The following is an 18,622-nucleotide window of genomic DNA, read 5'->3' on the forward strand; positions in this document are numbered from 1 at the left end:
AGGCTCGGTGGACTGCTCGCACTGGCTCCCACTCACCCCCAGGGCACAGGGCGCCTCCCCAGTGGGGGAGGGGGTGCTGAATTGGTGGGCTTGGTCGTGCTCCTCAGGTCCAGGAGGCGCTCCAGGGGCTGGAAAGCCAGCACCCCCTCCCCGACCCTGCCCTGACCCAGCGGTGAGGGCTGAGCATGTGGCACCAGAGCCAGGCTGCCGGGGTTCAAGTCCCTGTTCTGCTCTGCCAGTGGTGGGCCTCGGGCCGGGGTCTTAGCCCTAGAGCTCCCGGTTTCTTTGAACGTGGGCTTGGACTACGGGTAGCAGCTGCCCCAGACGGTGCGTGACCTTGGATCGCCAGCCTTGGAGAAGGCTCCTGTGGCAGCTGGTTTTGTGAAGTGCTTTGGGTGGTGCCTGGCACACAGAAGTACCGTATGAGCGTTAGCTGTTGTTGTTGTTGTTATTATTATCATTGTTATTATTGCTGGTGAAGAAGGGGGCTCTGGAGCCAGGCGGCACTGGGCTGAGGGCCAGCTGTTTCCTGGCTGGGCAGGACTGGGCAGTTTATCTAGCCTCAGTTTCTTCATCTATAAAAAGGGCCGGGAGTCCATCCTGGGAGCACCGTTGTGAGGCTCACTTGAGATGGCCAGTGGCAGTCCAGCTGGAGGGAGGTAATGGCAGCCGAAGGAGCTACCCGAGACCCCAGAGCAAGGTTGGGGGTGGGACAGGCAGTGCTGGAAACAGACAGCTGCCCCCAGCCTGATCTCACCCTCGCCTTGTGTTTTTTCATTTTTTATTTTAATGTTTTTGTTGTTTTTTTTATAACACGTACACAAGCAGATTCTTGTTATGAAAATACAGTCACTTTGTGATACAAAGTGAAAAGTGAGAGTTTCCCTCCCCATCCCAAAGGTAGCAGGGCCCTCACGTCCCTAAAAGTGGACCCTGCACCCTTGCACTCACTGTCCCTCTGACCTGCAGGGAGGAGGTGCAAGAGAACTGTGTGCGGTGGCGGAAGAGGTTCACCTTCGTGTGTAAGATGAGTGCCAACCCGGCCACTGGCCTGCTGGACCCCTGCATCTTCCGTGTGTCGGTGCGCAAGGTGAGAGGCCAGGGGGCGCTGGTAGGGCCACTGGGCTGCTGGCTTTAGGCCCATGCCCTGAGTGAGTCAGTCAACCCCTTTTCTTGTCCCCCTTCCCTGGGAGTCAGATTGGGGGATGGGGTGGACTGGGGAGACCCATGAGGTCCCTGGGATCCCCTAGTCATCCTGCTGCCTTTGTCTGTTTCCCATGCAGGAGCTGAAAGGTGGGAAGGCTTACTCCAAGGTAAGCGGGGCCATGTGAAGGGGCGGCGTGGTGGGACGGGATGGGTGGATGGGACAGGCATGAGAGAAGCTCCTAGACTAACCTCCAGCCGCGTCTCTTGCCCCAAACAGAAGACGCCGTGCCCTCCATGAGATGTATTATTTTTTTGAAATATCTTTTTTTTTTTTAAATTTATTTTTGGCTGTGTTGGGTCTTCGTTGCTGCACGCGGGCATTCTTTAGTTGCGGTGAGCGGGGACTACTCTTCGTTGCGGTGCGCAGGCTTCTCGTTGCGGTGGCTTCTCTTGTTGCGGAGCACGGGCTGTAGGCGCGCGGGCTCAGGAGCTGTGGCTCATGGGCTCTAGAGGGCAGGCTCAGTAGTTGTGGTGCACAGGCTTAGTTGCTCCTCGGCATGTGTGATCTTCCCGGACCGGGGCTCGAACCCGTGTCCCCTTCATTGGCAGGCGGATTCTTAACCTCTACACCACCAGGGAAGTCCCTATTTTTTTGAAATATCTTTATTGATAGTCTTTTCACTTAACATAAAGGCAGTGGATGTTTGTTGCAGCACAAATGGGACAGAGGTTTTCAGAGTGAAAGGGTGGTTTCCACCCTAGTTCTCTCTAGGCCTCCTCCTCAGACTCCACCATTTTGATTTGTTAGGGTCTTTCCAGACCTTTTTTTTGTTTTGTGGTACGCGGGCCTCTCACTGTTGTGGTCTCTCCCGTTGCGGAGCACAGGCTCCGGACGCGCAGGTCCAGCGGCCATGGCTCACGGGCCCAGCTGCTCCACGGCCTGTGGGATCTTCCCAGACCGGGGCACGAACCCATGTCCTCTGCATCGGCAGGCGGACTCTCAACCACTGCGCCACCAGGGAAGCCCTCCAGACCTTTTAAGAAAAAAAAAAAATGCATGAAATATATGTCCAGAGCCTTGAATAAAACGTGTGCATATGGCTTAGAGGATCCTACAAGGCTCACCCTATGTGTGTACTTGCACACATGCAGGTGATGTGATATTTAAATTCACAAGAGGGACTTGTTCTGAACAGATTCTGCAACTTGGTTTTTTACTTACCAATACATCATGGGCATGTTTTTCTGTCATCACAAATTTCCTTTTGCTGTCTAACAGCGGCGGGGCCCATCGTTTGGCTGGGTGAAGAGGGCTCGGCCAGGCCCCGCTGTTGCACAGCTGTGTGGTTGCCGGGCTTCCCCTGTGCCCACAGACAGTTCAGGCCTACGCATTAAAACCTTTTCCACTGGGGAAGGTGGGGGAAGACGGCTCTGGAAGGGTTACCTCTGGCTTTGAGTCAGCCTGCTCTGCCCTAAGCCCCCTTCTCGTGGGGACTCTCGCCCACCCTCTGCGGCCTGGGGAGGCGCCCGGCAGCAGGGGATGGGCTCAGTCAGTCCAGAGGGGACATGCCTCTGCCTCACCTCACTCTGCGTGGAGAGCCCGAGGGAGGTGCTGCGCAGGGCGTGTTCCTTCCCACCGACCAGAGCCCAGGAAGCTCAGTGGACCAGGCCTTGTACTCCGCCTTGGCCGGGGCGCTGATGCCCTCTCCAGAAGCAGAGGGCAGGGTGGCTAGAACCGGGCTGTGGAAGATGCTTCCGGAGTGGAGATTTCTCCTCCTGTTGATGCATGTGGGTGAAGGACAGCCAGGAAAGAGACTGCCAGCCAACAGCCGGAAGTCCCACCTCCTCCCCCTCCCCCCACACACCTGCTATGTCACATGTCAGACCTTCCAGGCCCTTCCCTTCCGTTCTTTAATCAAACCTCCACCACAGGCTCAGCTCCCCTTAATCAGAGGAGGAAGCTGAGGCCCAGAAAGGTGGTGAGGCTTGACGCTGATCAGGCCTAATGTCAGCTCTGGCTCTGCCGGTTAAGGTGTGTGAGCCCCTGAGCAAGTCACTTCCCCGCTCTGAACCTTAGTTTCCTTGTCTGAAGCATGCGCCCTAAGCTCTGCAGTAGAGACTTGCATGCAGCAGGTGCTCAATAAATGTCCCTGATTGGCTTGGTTCGTCTTCCAGGTCGCCAAGCCCAGCATCCCTCCAACCTCAACCTCCAGGTCTGGCAGACTTGGCTTCCACCCAGGAGGCCTTCTCAGCTCATACACCATGTTCTCACACTTTCTCGCTTCCCTCCGCATCCCTTGCTCCCTTCTGCATTGCAGGAGCAGCTGGGAGTTCCCACCAGCCCCTCACTCCAGCTCCCGCCAGGGTCTCCTGCTCACCCTGCAGTGCCCTCCACGCTTGCAGCCCAACGCCAAGTTCCCACGGGCCTTCCCTCCCCTCCTGTCCGCTGGCCTGGTGGCTCCCACAGCACGGCCTTGTTTCCCAGGGAACAATGCGTCTGTGTCACAGACAACAATGTCCTTTCATCTCGGGCGCTGCCCTGGTGCACGCTGGGACACGGCACAAAGGGTGCTTTGTGCAGCTCAGGGATGTGAGCTCCTGGCTTTGCCACGTTGGAGCCGCCAGCCCGGGCCTCTGTCCTTGGGTGCCGGTTATGCAACAGTCATTCTGGGCCGTGGGGCGGGCCCGAGGGCTCTGCCTCCCCTCCCCATCCCACCTTGCCAAGCTAACCCTTGGGCTGCCAGCCATGCGCCCGCACTCCCCTCAGCCTCCCACCCTCTCCTCTGTCCCCACAGCTGGGCTTTGCCGACTTGAACCTGGCGGAGTTTGCAGGCTCGGGCTCCACAGTGCGCTGCTGCCTGCTGGAGGGATACGACACGAAGAACACCCGACAGGACAACTCCATCCTCAAGGTACCAGGACTCTGCTGCCCCACCCACCCCCTCCCACCAAGGGGCGGGGGCAAACGTGCTCCTTGTCAGAGTCCCCTGAACGGTTGTTAAGAATACAGGTTCTCACCCCAGACAGGCAGTGAGAGACACTGGGAAAGACGTGGGCCCTGGGGTCAGGAAAGCACCATCGAAGGCCTGACTCAGGCACTGGCCTCAGTTTCCCCATCCATAATCAGGGTCGGGGGGGACCCAATAGTCTCTTTAACGCCTTGGTGAGCACGTGCGGTGAGCTCATCGTGGCTGAGTGCTTACCACCCGTTATCTCGTGGTTTCTGACAACAGCCCCGTGGGGTGTGGTATCTATTATTGGCCCCAGTTTTGCACCGCAGGGGGCTGAGACGCAGAGGTTAGATCATCCGCCTGGGTCACAAGCAGAGCTGCCACTTGAGCCTGCGGTCCAGCTCCTAACCACTGCCCACACGTTATGAGGCAGCCTGAGCTCCCAGAGCATCAGTGAGCAGATGGACTGCCATCCCCAGACCTGGCAGAGCCGGGCAGCTGCTCAGAGGGCCCAGCCACGGGGAAGGCTTCCAGCCGGGGCATCACTCTCCCCCCAGGCAGCTGCCTCTTTGGCCTCTTGGGACAGAGATATCTGGGCATCCACTGCCAGCATGCCTCTCTTCCTCGTCCCCACACCCTTCCACCTGGCTGAGAAAACAGTCTTGTTGTAACCACACCTCTGCGAGCTGGCCCAGCGGGAGCGTGTTATGCCTGGCAGAGCCGGGCAAGAGGTGGCAGGCAAGGGCTCTGGGGCGTCCTGGGCCTTTTGCCAAAGAAACCAGAGGCACCTGAAAAGGTCCAGGCTAGTTGTTGTGAGAGCCAAGCCCTTTCAGCCTTGCCCCAGTGGCCCAGTGCATCCTCAGGCCAGATCAAGGCCCCAGGGGCAGGTGGCCTCCAGTTCAAGGCCATCTCCCCCACATCCTGTCTGCAGGGCCTTGAGCAGTCCCTTCCCCTGAGTCTGAGTCTCAGTTCCCTCGTCTACAGCTTGGGGCCATCACGTACTTTGTGGGTTGCTATCATGGCCAAATGAAACAATCCATTAAAAACAAAGCCTCACCCCAGTGGTCACCATTTTTGTCAGAGGTGTCCCTGTGATCTGAGCACCTCTTTCCCACCCCATCACCCCTCTGCCTGTCGCTCTGCCCCAGCCCAGATCTGGGGACCCAAACCTTGCCCTGTTTAGACCATTGCCAAAATCTTTGCCCGAGTGGATGTTACATTTCTAATGGCTTCTTGCTTTACTTTATTCAACAAACTTTCACAAGCCCCTGCCCTCTGTGTTGGAATCTGTGAACCCCTCCCCACCGCGTAGGCATCGAGAGCTTCTCTCCCACCTGCTCACCTGCTCTGAGGGCTGCGAGGGGTGCAGAGGATAGAGAGTGTCTGCGGATCCTCCCTTGAGGGCCTCACAGTCTGTTTGTGGTTTTGCAATGACAGTAGCTGACATTCCCTCCTCACTCACCCCGGGCCAGGTGCCCAGCATCCTCTCCACTATTCCACGAGGTAGGCGTTAGGATCAGTTTTGTCCTCTGCACGAGGAAGCTGGGCTTCACTGAAGTTTGGTGGCTTCGCCAGGGCCAGCAAGGGACAGAGATAGGATCAGAGTCCAAGCGCATCTGAAGCCAGAGCAGGGAGGCCACAGGGAGGCCGGGCGCCTGGGTGGGGGGGTGGATGGGGCGTGGCTGATTCCTCCGGCTTTTGCACAGGTCACCATTGGAATGTTCCTGCTCTCTGGAGACCCCTGCTTCAAGACGTGAGTGCTGGTACAGGGCGCCGGAGTGGTGGGGGCTCTGTCCTGGACACGGGGAGGGGGGACAAGGGACTGTCCCCTCCCCCAGGCTCTTGGGTTCCCCTGTCTTCTCCAACCCCAAAGTGGGGCACTCCGGTCACACCCATCTGTCTTCCCAAGGCCGCCGTCCACTGCCAAGTCCATCTCCATCCCAGGCCAGGATTCCTCCCTGCAGCTGACGTGTAAGGGTGGCGGGACCAGCAGCGGTGGCAGTGGCACCAACTCCCTGACAGGGTCCCGGCCACCCAAGGCGCGGCCCACCATCCTCAGCTCAGGTACTGTTCCTCACCTGCCCTCCCTACCCCTCCCACGGCCGAAGGCTTTTACCTCCCCATATCCCTAGGTCCCAAGGGGGATGCTTGCTGAGAAGGGAAGGCTAGTGGGATGGCGTGTACCCACCCACGCTTCCATTAGGCAGGCGTCTGAGCCCCTCCTGTGATCTGGGCTCTGTGCGTGGCCCCAGGACCACAGCAGCGCCCTGGACCGAGACTAACCGGGTCCCTGGCCTAGCAGGAGAGACGGGTGTCAATGAGACAATAAATATGTCAAATGCATGTCCACCTACAGCTGTGACGAGAGGTGTCAGAGAGACACAGAAGGTGTCCGCCTGGGGACGACCGGGGAAAGCTCCCTGAAGGGGTGTCATTTGAGCTGAATCTGGGGTGTAGTGTGCAGTGTTCCTGGCAGAGGGATGTCCTGTGAGCTCCTGCTCTGCGACTGGCTGCGTGACCTTGACTGGCCGTTTTGCCTCTCCAGGTCTCAGCGTCCTCCTCTGCAAAATGGGATCAGCAGTAGCAATCACATCTTGGGTTGCTCTGGGGATGAACTGAGCAAACGTACGTGCGCGCCTTGCCTGGCCCATAGTGTGTCCTCTATTTCCCAGCACGTGTTTTGTTAAATTATCATTATTACTAATATTATGAAAAACGCAAATGAGCTTGAATCCCCAGAGGAATCAGTGTGGCAATTAAGAGGGGGAAGTGATACTAGGAGAGAAGGCTCCAGCCTGCACCACCCCCCAACCCTGGGTGCTGTGCGGGGTGAAGCAGGCGCCTCCGAGCATGAGCCTTGGCCTCTGCACCCCTTCCCTGGGGGTGAGCTCAGGGCTGGGAGGAGGACTGCCCCTTAGCTGATCAGTAAGCAAGGCGGCACGCGGCGGCCCTGATTGGTGCCGCAAGAGCAATTAGGGCACAGGGCCTCAGGCCCTGTTTGCTGGGTGATTCTGCCCCCAGGGGATGGGAGCTGTGAGGGACCCTCTGACCCCAAGGGCCAGCTTCCCTCCACTCCTGTTTTTCCTGCACACCCAGCCTAGTGTGGCCCAGAGCTGGGGGCTGCATGCAGGAATGGGGGCTCGCCAGCTCCATTGCTCTCTCCAGCTTCAGGGTGGGGGTCCCCAGAGGAGAGATCTGGGGACCAGGCCACTCCAGCAAATGTGGGGCCTTTTGTGCAAGGTAGAAGAGGTGCCTCTCCCACGGGGGGTGGGATTTGAGCCCCCACAGGCCTCTATAGCTGGTTTTCTGCCTCTCGCTCTCCCTCTTCTGCAACCCCTCAGATGTGGAGAACCTGCTGACTTGAAAAGCCATGTGGCTTTGGGTGGGGACACAGGCAGGCCTGGGGTCCATCCTATGGCCTGGGTGTGCTCATCTCCAAAGAGAGGATGGATGAGTCCTTGCTTCCTTTGTGGGTGGGGGGAGGGGTTACTCATGGAGCGCTGGGCAGACCCCGCCTGGTTCTCTGGAATCTCCTGCTGTCACTGCCTGAAAGTGTGTTCCCCGCCTTCTGCACCCCCTTATTCACTCCACTCCAGCTACACAGACCCAAGCCCATTCAAGCCTCAGGGCCTTTGCTTATGCCGTTCCCTCTGTCTAGAAGGCCCTTCCCCTGATGCTGCTTCCTTCTGGCTTGCTCCCTTCCACGCATCCTGAAGGTTTCGCATTAAGGCCACCTCCTCAGAGAAGCCTTCCCTGATTCCAGACTGGGTCAGACCCCCCCCCCCATACGCTCCCTACTCTGCGCCATTAGCCAGTTGTGGTTAATCGTGGGTCATTTTTGTTCAACATTCTTCTTTCCCACCACTGGTGCCTGTGACACCACATCTCCTGTTCCCAGCACCCGGTAGAGCGCCCAGCGTGGAGGACGTCCCCAACAGATATTTGTGGAATGAACGCATGACCCGGGGTTCGAGTGGTGACCTGCAGCCCGGGGCAGGTTGCTGCTTCCCTGGACCTCAGCTTTTCAGTCTCTCAAATGGAAATACATAATGTGCTCTCCACCCCCCCCACCCCCCACCCACCCCCCCACACTCAGTGAGAGGAGGAGCAAGGGCGAGGGCGGGCACACTGGTAACCCCTGCCCCTACCCGGCTTCCAGGGGTGCCAGAGGAGCCGGACCAGAACCTCTCCAGCCCCGAGGAGGTGTTCCACTCCGGCCACTCCCGCAACTCCAGCTACGCCAGCCAGCAGTCCAAGATCTCTGGTGAGTGCCCGCCCGGCCCCTTGCCCTTGGCCTTCCATCTTCCCCGGCCCCCAGCTCCCCGTAATCAGCGTCCCCGACCGCCCCCCAGGCTACAGCACCGAGCACTCGCGCTCCTCCAGCCTCTCGGACCTGACGCATCGCCGGAACACGTCCACCAGCAGCAGCGCCTCGGGTGGCCTCAGCATAGCTGTGGAGGGTCCCGAGGGCAGCGAGCGTGAGCACCGGCCCCCCGAGAAGCCACCGCGGCCACCCCGGCCCCCACATCTGTCGGACCGCTCGTTTCGGTAAGTCTCACCATACGTGCTCCTGGAGAGCAGACCCCGCCGGTGGCTCCCTGAGCCTCTGCTTCTCTACCTGTAACAGGGGGACAAGGGGGCCCCTGCCGCAGTGGTGTGGGCGTGGCTATTCAACCAGCTGATGCTCACAGGCGCGGCGCCCCGGCCTGGCACGCATGCTCAGTGAGCGGTTGCTGCGTGCGGTTTAGTGTCCCCTCTGTCCCCGCCTGCTCCCTTGCTCTGCAGCCTCTCAGAGGCTGGTACTTAACGTCTCAAGGCCTCCGTGGCCTCCTCTGTAAAGCCAGGTCGTGGCAGCATCTGCACGTAGGGTTTGACGTGAGGGTTAAATGAATACATTCTGGAACAGCTCTCACGTGCACTTTGAGCATCCTGAGTGCTGCGGGTGCTTGGTCCTGTCGTCGTCGTGCCTGTTGCTGCCCTGACTGTCGTGACTCTGCCCCGCCCCGCCCCAGGAGGAAGAAGGACTCCGTGGAGAGCCACCCGACCTGGGTGGATGACACGCGGATTGACGCTGATGACATCGTGGAGAAGATCATGCAGAGCCAGGACTTCACGGACGGCAGCAACACTGAGGGTGAGCTGCCCGCGCCGGCGGGCCAGGGACGATGCCCAGGGGCTCCCTGGCGGCGCCGCTCCGCTCAGCCCCCACCCTTCCCTGTGTCCCCACAGACAGCAACCTCCGGCTGTTCGTGAGCCGCGATGGCTCCACCACCCTGAGTGGCATCCAGCTGGCCAACAGGTAGGGCTGAAGGTTCTGGGTGGGTCACAAGTGTGGCTCTGGGGCATAGTGGTGAGAGGATATGGCCTCTGCAGCCCACTGACCTAGCTTTGAATGCCAGCTCTTGTCAGTGTGACCTTGAACCAGTCACTTCTCTCTGAGCCTCAGTTTCCCATCTGTCAAATGATGTGGACCACACCACCTTACCTGGAAACCTGGGACAAAGGCCCTGGGTTTGGTTTTGGGGGTTCTGAGGAAGCTTGGTAAGTGCCTAGCACAAGGCTTGGCACAGAGCAGGGGCTTAATACATCTTTACTTTGGATTCTACTTTTCTTTCCCTTCCTCCTGGATCTGGGAACTCCTAAAAAAATGATGATGATGACTCGTTTATTTATTGAACAAATATTTATTGCACACCAGCTACACACCAGGTACTGAGCTATCCCTAGGTGCCGGGGCTACAGCAGTGAGCAACACAGATTTCTGCTGCATGGTGTTCAGAGACGAGGAGGTGGTAGGGTCAAACTTGGACTTGAACTCTACAGTTTTAGAGTGCCCTCTCATGATCGTTCACTTACAGCATGCTTGCTGTGTGCCTGGCTCACTGAATGAATGAATGAATGAATGAGTGGTAGAGATTCCCACCTGCGGGGCTGTGCTGAAGCCTTTTCCCCTGGTTCCTGTGGGCCCCATCTCCAAGGGGTCTTTGCTGGGCCATGCAGGGTCTCCAGACCAGCCCTCTGGTGCTGCTCTGCTGACCCCTACTGGCTGAGGCTTGATATTGCAACTGCCATCTTTCCATGGTCGCCTCAGCTGCCCCGGGTGGGGTGGGCAAGAAGGAAACAGAGGGCACCTCCTTGGGGCTTTGTGACATCCCTCTCTAGCCCCCTCTGAGAATGAGGAAACTGAGATGCAGGACGGGAAGAACCGATCTATTTGGCAGCAAGATCATTGCAGAGCTGTATGCTGAGCCCTGAATGTCCACAATCCCAGGGGTGGCCCTGGCCTCCCTCAGTGGGGAGAAAGGCCGATCAAGCTGCCCAGCCTTCTACTGCGCTTTTAGCAAGCCTCGTAATCCCTCTGAGCTTCAGTTTCTTCACTTGTCAAGTGGGGCTAGCTGCAGGCCCTCCCTGCCAGAGTTGTCGTGAGGATGGGCGCAGCACACCCCAGCGTGAGAGCTGCCGGTGCTCAGGAGGGCTTGGGGCATGGTCTGTGCCAGCTCTGCACTCCTACAGACTCCGGTACTTAACATCTGTGTTGCCCTGGGCAAGTGATTCAACTTCTCTGAGCCTCAGTTTCTTTCTCTGCAAAATGGGGCCTGCTTGTGAAGCACTCCCAAGGGCCTGGCCCAAAGGACCTGGCGCAGAGGACCATCAAGGATGACAAGCTGACCTGTCTCTCCCCGCAGGGTCTCCTCTGGGGTCTATGAGCCAGTCGTGATTGAAAGCCATTGAGGAGCAGGCGTCCAGGCTGGAGAAGGACCCTGCCTTCACAGGCGTCCAGACCCAAGTCATTCCACAAGGGACCTTCCCCTTCGGATCACCATCCGTGCCGCATTTCATCTGTGCCTGCTGCATGCACTCCAGCCCCAAAGCATCATTCCGTTGACCTCCCATCATTGCTGGGACGCTCATGGTCCGCCAGGGCCCCGGGCACCACTGTGAATATTCTCCTCTGAACCACTAGAGGGCTGGACACATGGGCCCGTGAAGCAGGTGGGCCAGACAAACGCGGTGGGGACTGCCCCTCTGGACACCCACCTGGCCCCTCGGCGAGGACATGCAGCAGCTCCTGCACATGCAAGGATGCTTGTGGCTGAGGGGCCTCTTGTTCTGTGTCCCTGCTCACTCCAGGAGCACTGGCCCAGCCAGTGGCCCTGGCAGGGCCTTGCTCCATTGTTCCCTTGCCCTTGGGGGGCCAGTCCACCCCTGGAATCCTGCCACCATGGCCCTCTGACTGCTCAGTGCTTCAGCTGTCCCTTCCCTGTGTCCCGGGGGACCTGCTGGCGGCCTCCTCCTGGGAACCAAGACCTCAAACCCCACCCACACTCCAGATTGAGACCCCACCTCCCCCTGCAACGAATGTTCTCCTGCTGCCCTGGCAGCCTGCACTTTGCACACGCTTGTCTCCAGCACAGCGCCCTGGCCCTCACCTGCCTGTGCTCTGAGCCCTTCCCAAGGATTCCTGGGCGCTGCCTGCTGTGCAGTCAGCAGCCCAGCCCTAGCAGCCCGGCTGGAACGTGGCACTGCCCCTCCCCACTCCAGTTAACTCCAGCTCAGGCCCGAGCCCCATGCTGAGAAAGGTCTGAGCGCGGACGGTGGTTCCCCTCTGCCCGGGACTGGGTCCTGAGCAGCTGGCTTCCAGTAGGAAGCCAGGGCAGGTGCCTCCCAAGCCCTTGGAGGTCAGTGGCCTGGCTGGGCTGGGCTTGGCAGGCAAAGCGCCCTTTCTCTCCCTCAGGGTCAGCTGGCCCAGGCCGGGGCCAGTGCTGGAGAGGCAGGTGGGCTGTGACTGGACTGGCCTGGAGCTGGCTTCCTGGCCAGAAAAGCCTCAGCCATCCTCTGAAAGCATCCCCTCTCTGGGCAAGGGCGAGGTGGGGTCCATTAATGGGGTTTTCCCAGCGGGGGGGCAGTCTGGCCCCGCCCCCCTCCCTAAATCCTCTGCTCTCAGCACTTTCCCGTCCTAGTCCTCCTTACTTGCTTGAAGGTGGGTTCTGACTGCCAGCCAGTCCCTGGACAGACCCCCTGCCGCTCTTAAATTTCACTCATTTTGTATAAACCCAGCAGGCTGGTGTTTACTTAGCCCTATACCTTTTTCCTTTTCTTGCCTCTTTTTTTCCTCTTTTTTCCTTCTTTCCTTCCTTCTTTTTCTTTTCGTTTTTAGAGTTCACAGTTTGGTATCTTCTCCTCCCCCAGGTGAGGGGAGGTGGTTCTGTTCTCTCCCTACCCGCTGGCTGGGTCCCAGCAGGGCTGGGGATCTGGGTGGGGGCAGATGGGGGTGTCTCCTCCCCAGGCTGGGAGGGGTCCTTGCCCTTCTGCCCCACTGGCAAGAATTGGAGTCTTGGTGTTGGAACCTCCTGGCGTTGGGACCAGAGCATTTCTAGGATTTTTGTTGTTGTTGTTTTTAATTACCTAACTTTTAGAAAATGAATGTTCGAAGGTGCCTGCTGAGGCAGGACGGAGCATTTGCTCTGGCTGGAGAAGGCTCTGGTCAGCTCTGCGGGTCCCTTCCTGCCCCACAGACACCTGGCACTTTAAAAGGGAGCTGGCTGCACTGTCTCCAGTTGAAGTAACCCCCAGAAGATGGGGGAATGCTGTCCTTCCCTTCTGTATCTTCATGACCTCAGCCCAGTGAGGAGATGCATTCAGGGTGTATTTGGGGTCTGATTCAAAGTTCTGGGGCTTTAGACATAAAATAGCTGGCTTTGGTGCTGTTGGGGAGAATTCCCCAAACCAGGAACCCCAGCCCCACCCTACGCGAGGTCTGAACTTGACAGTCACCCCAGAAGGAGACAGAGCCTGCCACACCCTCCCACGCTAGGCCCTGGGCCAGGGTAATTGGACTAACAGAATTCGGCCACAACCAAATTACTGCTGGCTGGAGCCGGAGGCCTGGAGCCCCTGGCCTCATCCCCACGTGGGAGCTCATTCTTCGGCCATATGGTCCCCTCAAGCTCAGTGAATTCCCATTAGGTGCCCACAGCTCTGGACTTAAAATCCTATATATAGAGAGATAGAAAGAGTATATTAGAGATATTTTTGGAAAGGAATTGGTCTATGCAATGCCAGTTTGGAATCTTCTTGAAAGACAGTTTAACGTTTTTACTAGGAGATTTAAAGAAAAGAAATAAAGGTCTACAATATTTTTAGTTTTTTTTTTTTTTTCCTGGTCACCCCACAAACTGACCACATGGCATGACCTGCCAGGATGGAGAATGTCCACGGCTTCCTCTCTTTAGGGAGGTGAGCAGGGAGATGGGGGGAGGGGAGGTCTTTTTTTTTTTTTTAACACCCCTCCTTTCTAACAGAATGTTATACCACCACCCCCTGATTCAGTGGGCTGTGTTTGTATCTCTGTCCCAGCTTCTATTGTAGAAAATAACATTGTAAAGGGAAATCAGCCTAGTGTCAGTGTCTTGGTTTGGGGGGGAAAAAATTAAATGTTGCAGTTTTTGTTTGTTATGGCATGTTGGCTTTTGTTTGTTTTACTGAGTTGAAGTCGGGGTCACAGACGGCATCAGAAGGAAGCAGGATGTATAAGGTGACATGCTGTGGGTGGGGGAGATGTCAGTGGCCAGGTTCTCAAAGTCCTGACTGTAGTTATCAGAATTACCACCAGTTATTACTCCAGATTCCTGGGGAGGAAACGGATGCCCAGAAGGGCAGTTTCTTGCCAGTCTCACACCTACGAGGTGGCAGCTCTGACCTCAGAGCCCAAGTTCTAACCTCCCTAGAGTCAGGTAGCCTCTAACAGGCATGCCTGAGGACAAACAACTGTGCCTCAGTTTTCTCAGCTGCAAATGGGGTTGTGAATCAAATGAGAAAGTGGGTATACAGGCCTTCCTAGGGAGCTAGACACTGGGAGGTGCCGAGCGTTTCCCCAGCCTCTCTAAAGCCACAGGCCAGCACCGTCTCCAGGCCGGGACCACCCCTCACTCTCTGCCCCTGACTCAGAAGAGCTGACTTAGCCAGGCTCTGGGAAAGGCAAGTCACCCTGGGCCTTTAATGAGCTCAGAGGTGGCAGGAATCCTCAGGGCTTTGGACAAGCCAGAAGGGACCAGACTATGAGGCCTTGTCCCTGCCACAGCACCGCATTGTCCCCACCCTTTCTTAGTGCTGATGCCCACTCATGGACCCTGTAAACCCTGGAGGCTGATTCTCAGTCCCTTCCTCTGTTCTGTGCACACCTGGGGAGGGAAAAGGTGGCTCCTGGCTGAGCTCAAATTCTCCTGAGATAGAGAGGGAAGGAATTGGGCTGTAGGCTAAAAAAAGGTTGCTCCTTTGGAACACAGTAACGCTTAGTGAAAAATCAGTATACAATCAGTATATCAGTATATCAGTATCCCCCTATACAGTGGTAGGGGGAAAAAAGTCTCTCTTAGCTTTGTGATGGGCTTGGACGACGCAAGGAGACAGATGCTGCCAGCAGGAGCAGGTCATGCCCGGTTCAGACACGATCTCTGTGTGCCCCCGCCCCCCAAGTGAAGATAACACACGGAGAGCCTCCACACAACCCCTCAGGAGGCCTGGAGTCTCCACATGCTGTCCTCTGTAGCATTCCAGAAGTCACCAAAATTTCAAAGCTGGTTGACTGATTCAAAGCTCTTACTTGTGCCAAGCCTCACTCTGGGCACTGGGGATACAGCAGTGACCACAGATGCTAATCTCAGGGAGCTCACAGTCACGTGGGCCAGATCAACAAGTAAATCAGCTAATTAAAACGCAGTGATAAGTGTCATCCTGGAGCCACACTTGGGGCTATGGAGCACGGAGGAGGGAACCCTGCCCAGCTGTGAAGGTCACTTCCCTGGCATGTGTGGCATCCCAGTGAGACCTGATGCGGGAGAAGCAGCCAGCCCTATGAGCTGTGAGGAGACAGTGTTCCGGACCTCGGAGCTGGAGGAGACATTGAAGATGATCTGGCCTCCAAGCCTAGGGAGGGGCCTCACACCGGCCCAGTCCAAAGACCTGTCTGGGCTGCGGGACACCCAGGGCCCGAGAGGCAGACGGTGAAGGAAGGGAGGGTCACCCTAGCCTCATTCATGCAGTGAAGAGAGGACACCCAAAGGGTCGCCAGGGAAGCCTGGCATGGTAAGGGGGTGCCCTCTCACAGCCAGTCGAAATCCTCCCCATCCCTGGGGGCCCCAGCCAGCCCCTCCTCCCACCCCAGGCCGGTCGGTGAACTTTTTCTGCACCCTACCCTCAACAGACAAGTTAGGGCCTCGGGACCAGGAAGTAGTGCCCTCGGGTTCTGAAGTCGGCTACACCACTGACTCAGACTGTGATCTCCTGCAAGAGCGCGCCCCTCTCTGAGCCTCATTTTCCCCGTCGGAAATATGGGACTTCCGGCCACCCACCCCCATCCCGCTCTGGCTATGGGACTCTGGGACATCGAGAGACGGGCTTTTGTTCTCGGGCGAGTTCGACAGGACTGAGACCACAAATGCCAGCTAGACTGGGTTCCCCCCCGCCCCCCCTTCCCCCCCCGCCCCCCCTTCCCCCCCCGCCCCGTCCCATTCCCTAGAGATTCCGGAACGCGGCCCACAATGCCCTTGAGAAACTACATTTCCCGATATGCAAAGGGAAGGCGGTGCCTGCCTGTCTCGGGCGACGTGGTCCTGAACCGGCCTAAGGACTACGACTCCCGGCGTACCCCGCGGCCCAAGGCCAGAAGGGCCCGGATCCGGAACCGGATGAGGCTTGCTGCTCCAGTGCCCGCAGCGCTGGGGAAATGGTGAGCTTGGGCCCGAGTGCGGGGAACGGGGGCGTCTGGGGGTGGGGTCCTGGGTCTGCTCAGGAGCTGGGACTTGAGTACTCGGATCCGGCATCGCTCTCCTGCCGGTCCGTCGTACGGGTGATAGGCCTTGGCCCGGCGGTCTCTCTCGGCCTAAAATTGACCTAGTCCTCCACGTCAGATACGTCCGCTGAGTGAATGGGCGTAACCAGGCTGCAACGCCCCCCTTCTTCAGTGCACCTAAATGGAGCATCACTGCCTCAGTTGAGTTCTCCCTTTTCTGCAGGCCACGGGAACAGACCAGGTGGTGGGACTCGGCCTCGTCGCCGTTAGCCTGATCATCTTCACCTATTACACCGTCTGGGTGATTCTCTTGGTATGTGTGCTGCCCCGTCCTCTCTCACCTCCCATCCCTGGATCTTGAGGCCAACTCCTAACATCATTTAAGCAGCTGCAGTGTGACAGGTGCCATGCTGGGTGCTTTACCTGCATACCTCACAAAAGCTCCAGAACAGCACTATGGGGAAGATGCTAGCGCTGTCCCCCATTTTATACACGAGGAAGCGGAAGCTCAGGGGGAAGCCTCAGGCCCAAGGTGGAAAACTTAACCACTACACTGTAAAGTCCTGTCCTTGATTTGCTCTGCCTTTGATGGGAGTTCTAGTTCTTCTCGTTATCCTGCGGGCCCCTGGGCATGACAGGTGCCAGTGGATTTTGTGAGAGTCTTTAGGATTTTTCTTTTCCCTGTGGGGAAATGTCTTGGTTACTGCTTTAAAAGTGTAGTGTTTGGAAGGCAAAATCTTGCAGAACTTGGTATCCTTTGGAGAAAAATGTTGGTAAAGAAGACTTTGGAGCCCAGGTTGGGAATCATTCGAGGATTCCTCATGTACCCTTTGCCCCTGCTAAGCTGTGGGGGCCTTAGGGCAAGTCCTTTTTCTTCTGTTCCCTGTCAGGTCCCCAGCCCCAGCTTAGGGCAGGCAGCAGGCAAGTGCCCAGTACACAACTATTAGATAAATGAAGGAAGGGAACAAACCAAGGCACCCCAAATGCCATCATCTTAAAGAAAAGCAAATGCAGTCTCAGTGCTTTGATGGGGTCAGCCCCAGAGATGGAGGAGGTGGGATGTTTGGGCTTGGGGAGCTGAGCAGGGTGGGGAGTGCTCACCAGAGCTTTGCCCTCGATGCCAGCCATTCATCGACAGTCAGCATGTCATCCACAAGTATTTCCTGCCCCAAGCCTATGCCGTTGCCATCCCACTGGCTGCTGGCCTCCTGCTGCTCCTGTTTGTGGGTAAGTTCCCCCAACCCTGGGCAGTGTGTCTGAGGGACCCCATGACCCTCTCCCAGCCCTGAACATGCTGCTACACTTTGTCACTGGCCGTATGTCTCCATGAGGCTCCTTGCCCCCAACTCATCCCCTGGGGTTTCCCGGTTCATCCTTCAGGGCTTTAAGTCAGTCTTCCCGATGCCCCAGGCTCACTGGACTCTAGTGGGATGTCTCCCTTTTTCCTGCTCCCTCCACCACCGCCATCACTCTGCTCACACCTCCATCACCTCTCACCCGCTGGTCACCCCGGTTCAAGATCCCTGCACCTGTCTGTCTCCCAGGGTCTAGTCCTTAAGGGGCAAGGACTGTTGCTTTATCATTGCTGTTTACTCAGCCCCCGGCACAAGCTGTGGCACTGAGTCGGTGCTCAAGAAAGTGGTTTGGATGCGTCAACAATCAGGTGTCTGGATGATGGGATGGGCGGATGATGGATGCTGAGTGGGTCAGTGTGTAGGTGGGTGGGTAGGTGGTTGACTGGGTGAGTAGATGCATAGTTGGGTGGATCTTATTCCCTGTAGGACTGGAAGCGCTAAACTCAGCAAATTGCCTGTAGTAGGCACCCGGCTGATATTTTTTGAATGAATGGGTGGATGTGTGGCTTGATGAACAGCTGGGGAGATGACCAGGTGGCCTGGAGTGTGGTTGGGTAGGTGCTTGGCCCCCTGTGTGGGTCACTCTCCCATGCTGTGTCCTGCTCTGGCCCCCAGCAGCCCTGCGCTTTCTTTCCTGACCTTTCTGGTCTGTGTATTCCAGGCGTGTTCATCACCTACGTGATGCTGAAGAATCAGAAGGTGACCAAAAAGGCCCAGTGAAGGCCCAGCACGGATGAGGCTGCCGGCCCCTTCTCTGCTTCTTCTCCAGGGCAGACCAAGGGTGGGGGCCCAGAGGACCCATCCAGGCACTGAGGGCCCCTCAAGCCTGGCTACCCTGCAGACACCCTTGTGGGATGGAGCTGCTCAGGACTCACCCCTGACTGACCAGAGCCCCTGCTCACCCTTCCAGAAGCCAGGAGGGAGGAGTCCCTGGAAGTCTCGCTCTCACCCTCTTCAGGTTCAGGGCCTGGAAAACGCCGGTCCTCCCCACCTCACTTTTCAGACTCCCTGTCGCTTTTTCCTCTGGCTTCTACACTCTTGCCTCAGTTTCCCTCATGTCACATGCTGTTGCTGGACTTGGCAGGTTCTGGGGCGTCACGAGACCTCTCCCCCCATGTCCTGCTCCTCTACAAAGGCAGCTTTCCCGGGTCTGACATACCCCAGACCCCACAAGGATTTCTGGACCTGGAAAGCCTAGGGGGAGGCCTGACAGGCCCCAGAGCCCATTAGGGTGGCCACACGGGGGGCCCCTGGATTGACCGCTTCTCACGGAGGCCCAGCCCCCCAGCCTCAGTGCTGGCCTGTTGGGGAGAGCTGAACAATAAACGGTGGTGGTGTGTTTGTCTCAGTGCCATCCCTGACCAGGGGGCTGGGCCGCT

At 57.7% G+C, this 18,622-nt stretch overlaps 2 protein-coding genes across 2 annotated transcripts in view; both read left to right on the plus strand.

Annotated features, from left to right (window-relative positions):
- EEIG1 (estrogen-induced osteoclastogenesis regulator 1) overlaps positions 1-13,558 on the plus strand; it is a 36,489-nt gene extending 22,931 nt beyond the window's left edge. The window contains exons 2-11 of the mRNA XM_060014087.1: positions 970-1,090; positions 1,284-1,313; positions 3,942-4,058; positions 5,804-5,850; positions 6,007-6,161; positions 8,257-8,361; positions 8,450-8,645; positions 9,110-9,231; positions 9,327-9,396; positions 10,784-13,558. Coding sequence (XP_059870070.1) covers positions 970-1,090; positions 1,284-1,313; positions 3,942-4,058; positions 5,804-5,850; positions 6,007-6,161; positions 8,257-8,361; positions 8,450-8,645; positions 9,110-9,231; positions 9,327-9,396; positions 10,784-10,829 — 1,009 coding nt within the window. The 3' untranslated portion in view covers positions 10,830-13,558. The remainder of the gene's footprint in view (positions 1-969; positions 1,091-1,283; positions 1,314-3,941; positions 4,059-5,803; positions 5,851-6,006; positions 6,162-8,256; positions 8,362-8,449; positions 8,646-9,109; positions 9,232-9,326; positions 9,397-10,783) is intronic.
- A 2,216-nt stretch (positions 13,559-15,774) lies between these two features.
- Positions 15,775-18,584, plus strand: DPM2 (dolichyl-phosphate mannosyltransferase subunit 2, regulatory). The gene is made up of 4 exons (XM_060014088.1): positions 15,775-15,825; positions 16,112-16,201; positions 17,013-17,115; positions 17,905-18,584. Exons 1-4 carry the CDS (start codon positions 15,823-15,825, stop codon positions 17,961-17,963), a joined length of 255 nt encoding a protein of 84 aa, XP_059870071.1. The 5' UTR covers positions 15,775-15,822; the 3' UTR covers positions 17,964-18,584.
- Positions 18,585-18,622: the final 38 nt, after the last annotated feature.

Source organism: Delphinus delphis, chromosome 6 (assembly GCF_949987515.2).
Source record: "Delphinus delphis chromosome 6, mDelDel1.2, whole genome shotgun sequence".
Lineage (NCBI taxonomy): Eukaryota > Metazoa > Chordata > Mammalia > Artiodactyla > Delphinidae > Delphinus > Delphinus delphis.

What these genes read in the sequence shown, in the direction of transcription:
- DPM2 (XM_060014088.1), top strand. An exon ending in CCGTCTGGGTGATTCTCTTG is followed by an intron (nt 16,202 to 17,012) that starts GTATGTGTGCTG and finishes CCTCGATGCCAG; the next exon opens with CCATTCATCGACAGTCAGCA. An exon ending in CCTGCTGCTCCTGTTTGTGG is followed by an intron (nt 17,116 to 17,904) that starts GTAAGTTCCCCC and finishes TGTGTATTCCAG; the next exon opens with GCGTGTTCATCACCTACGTG.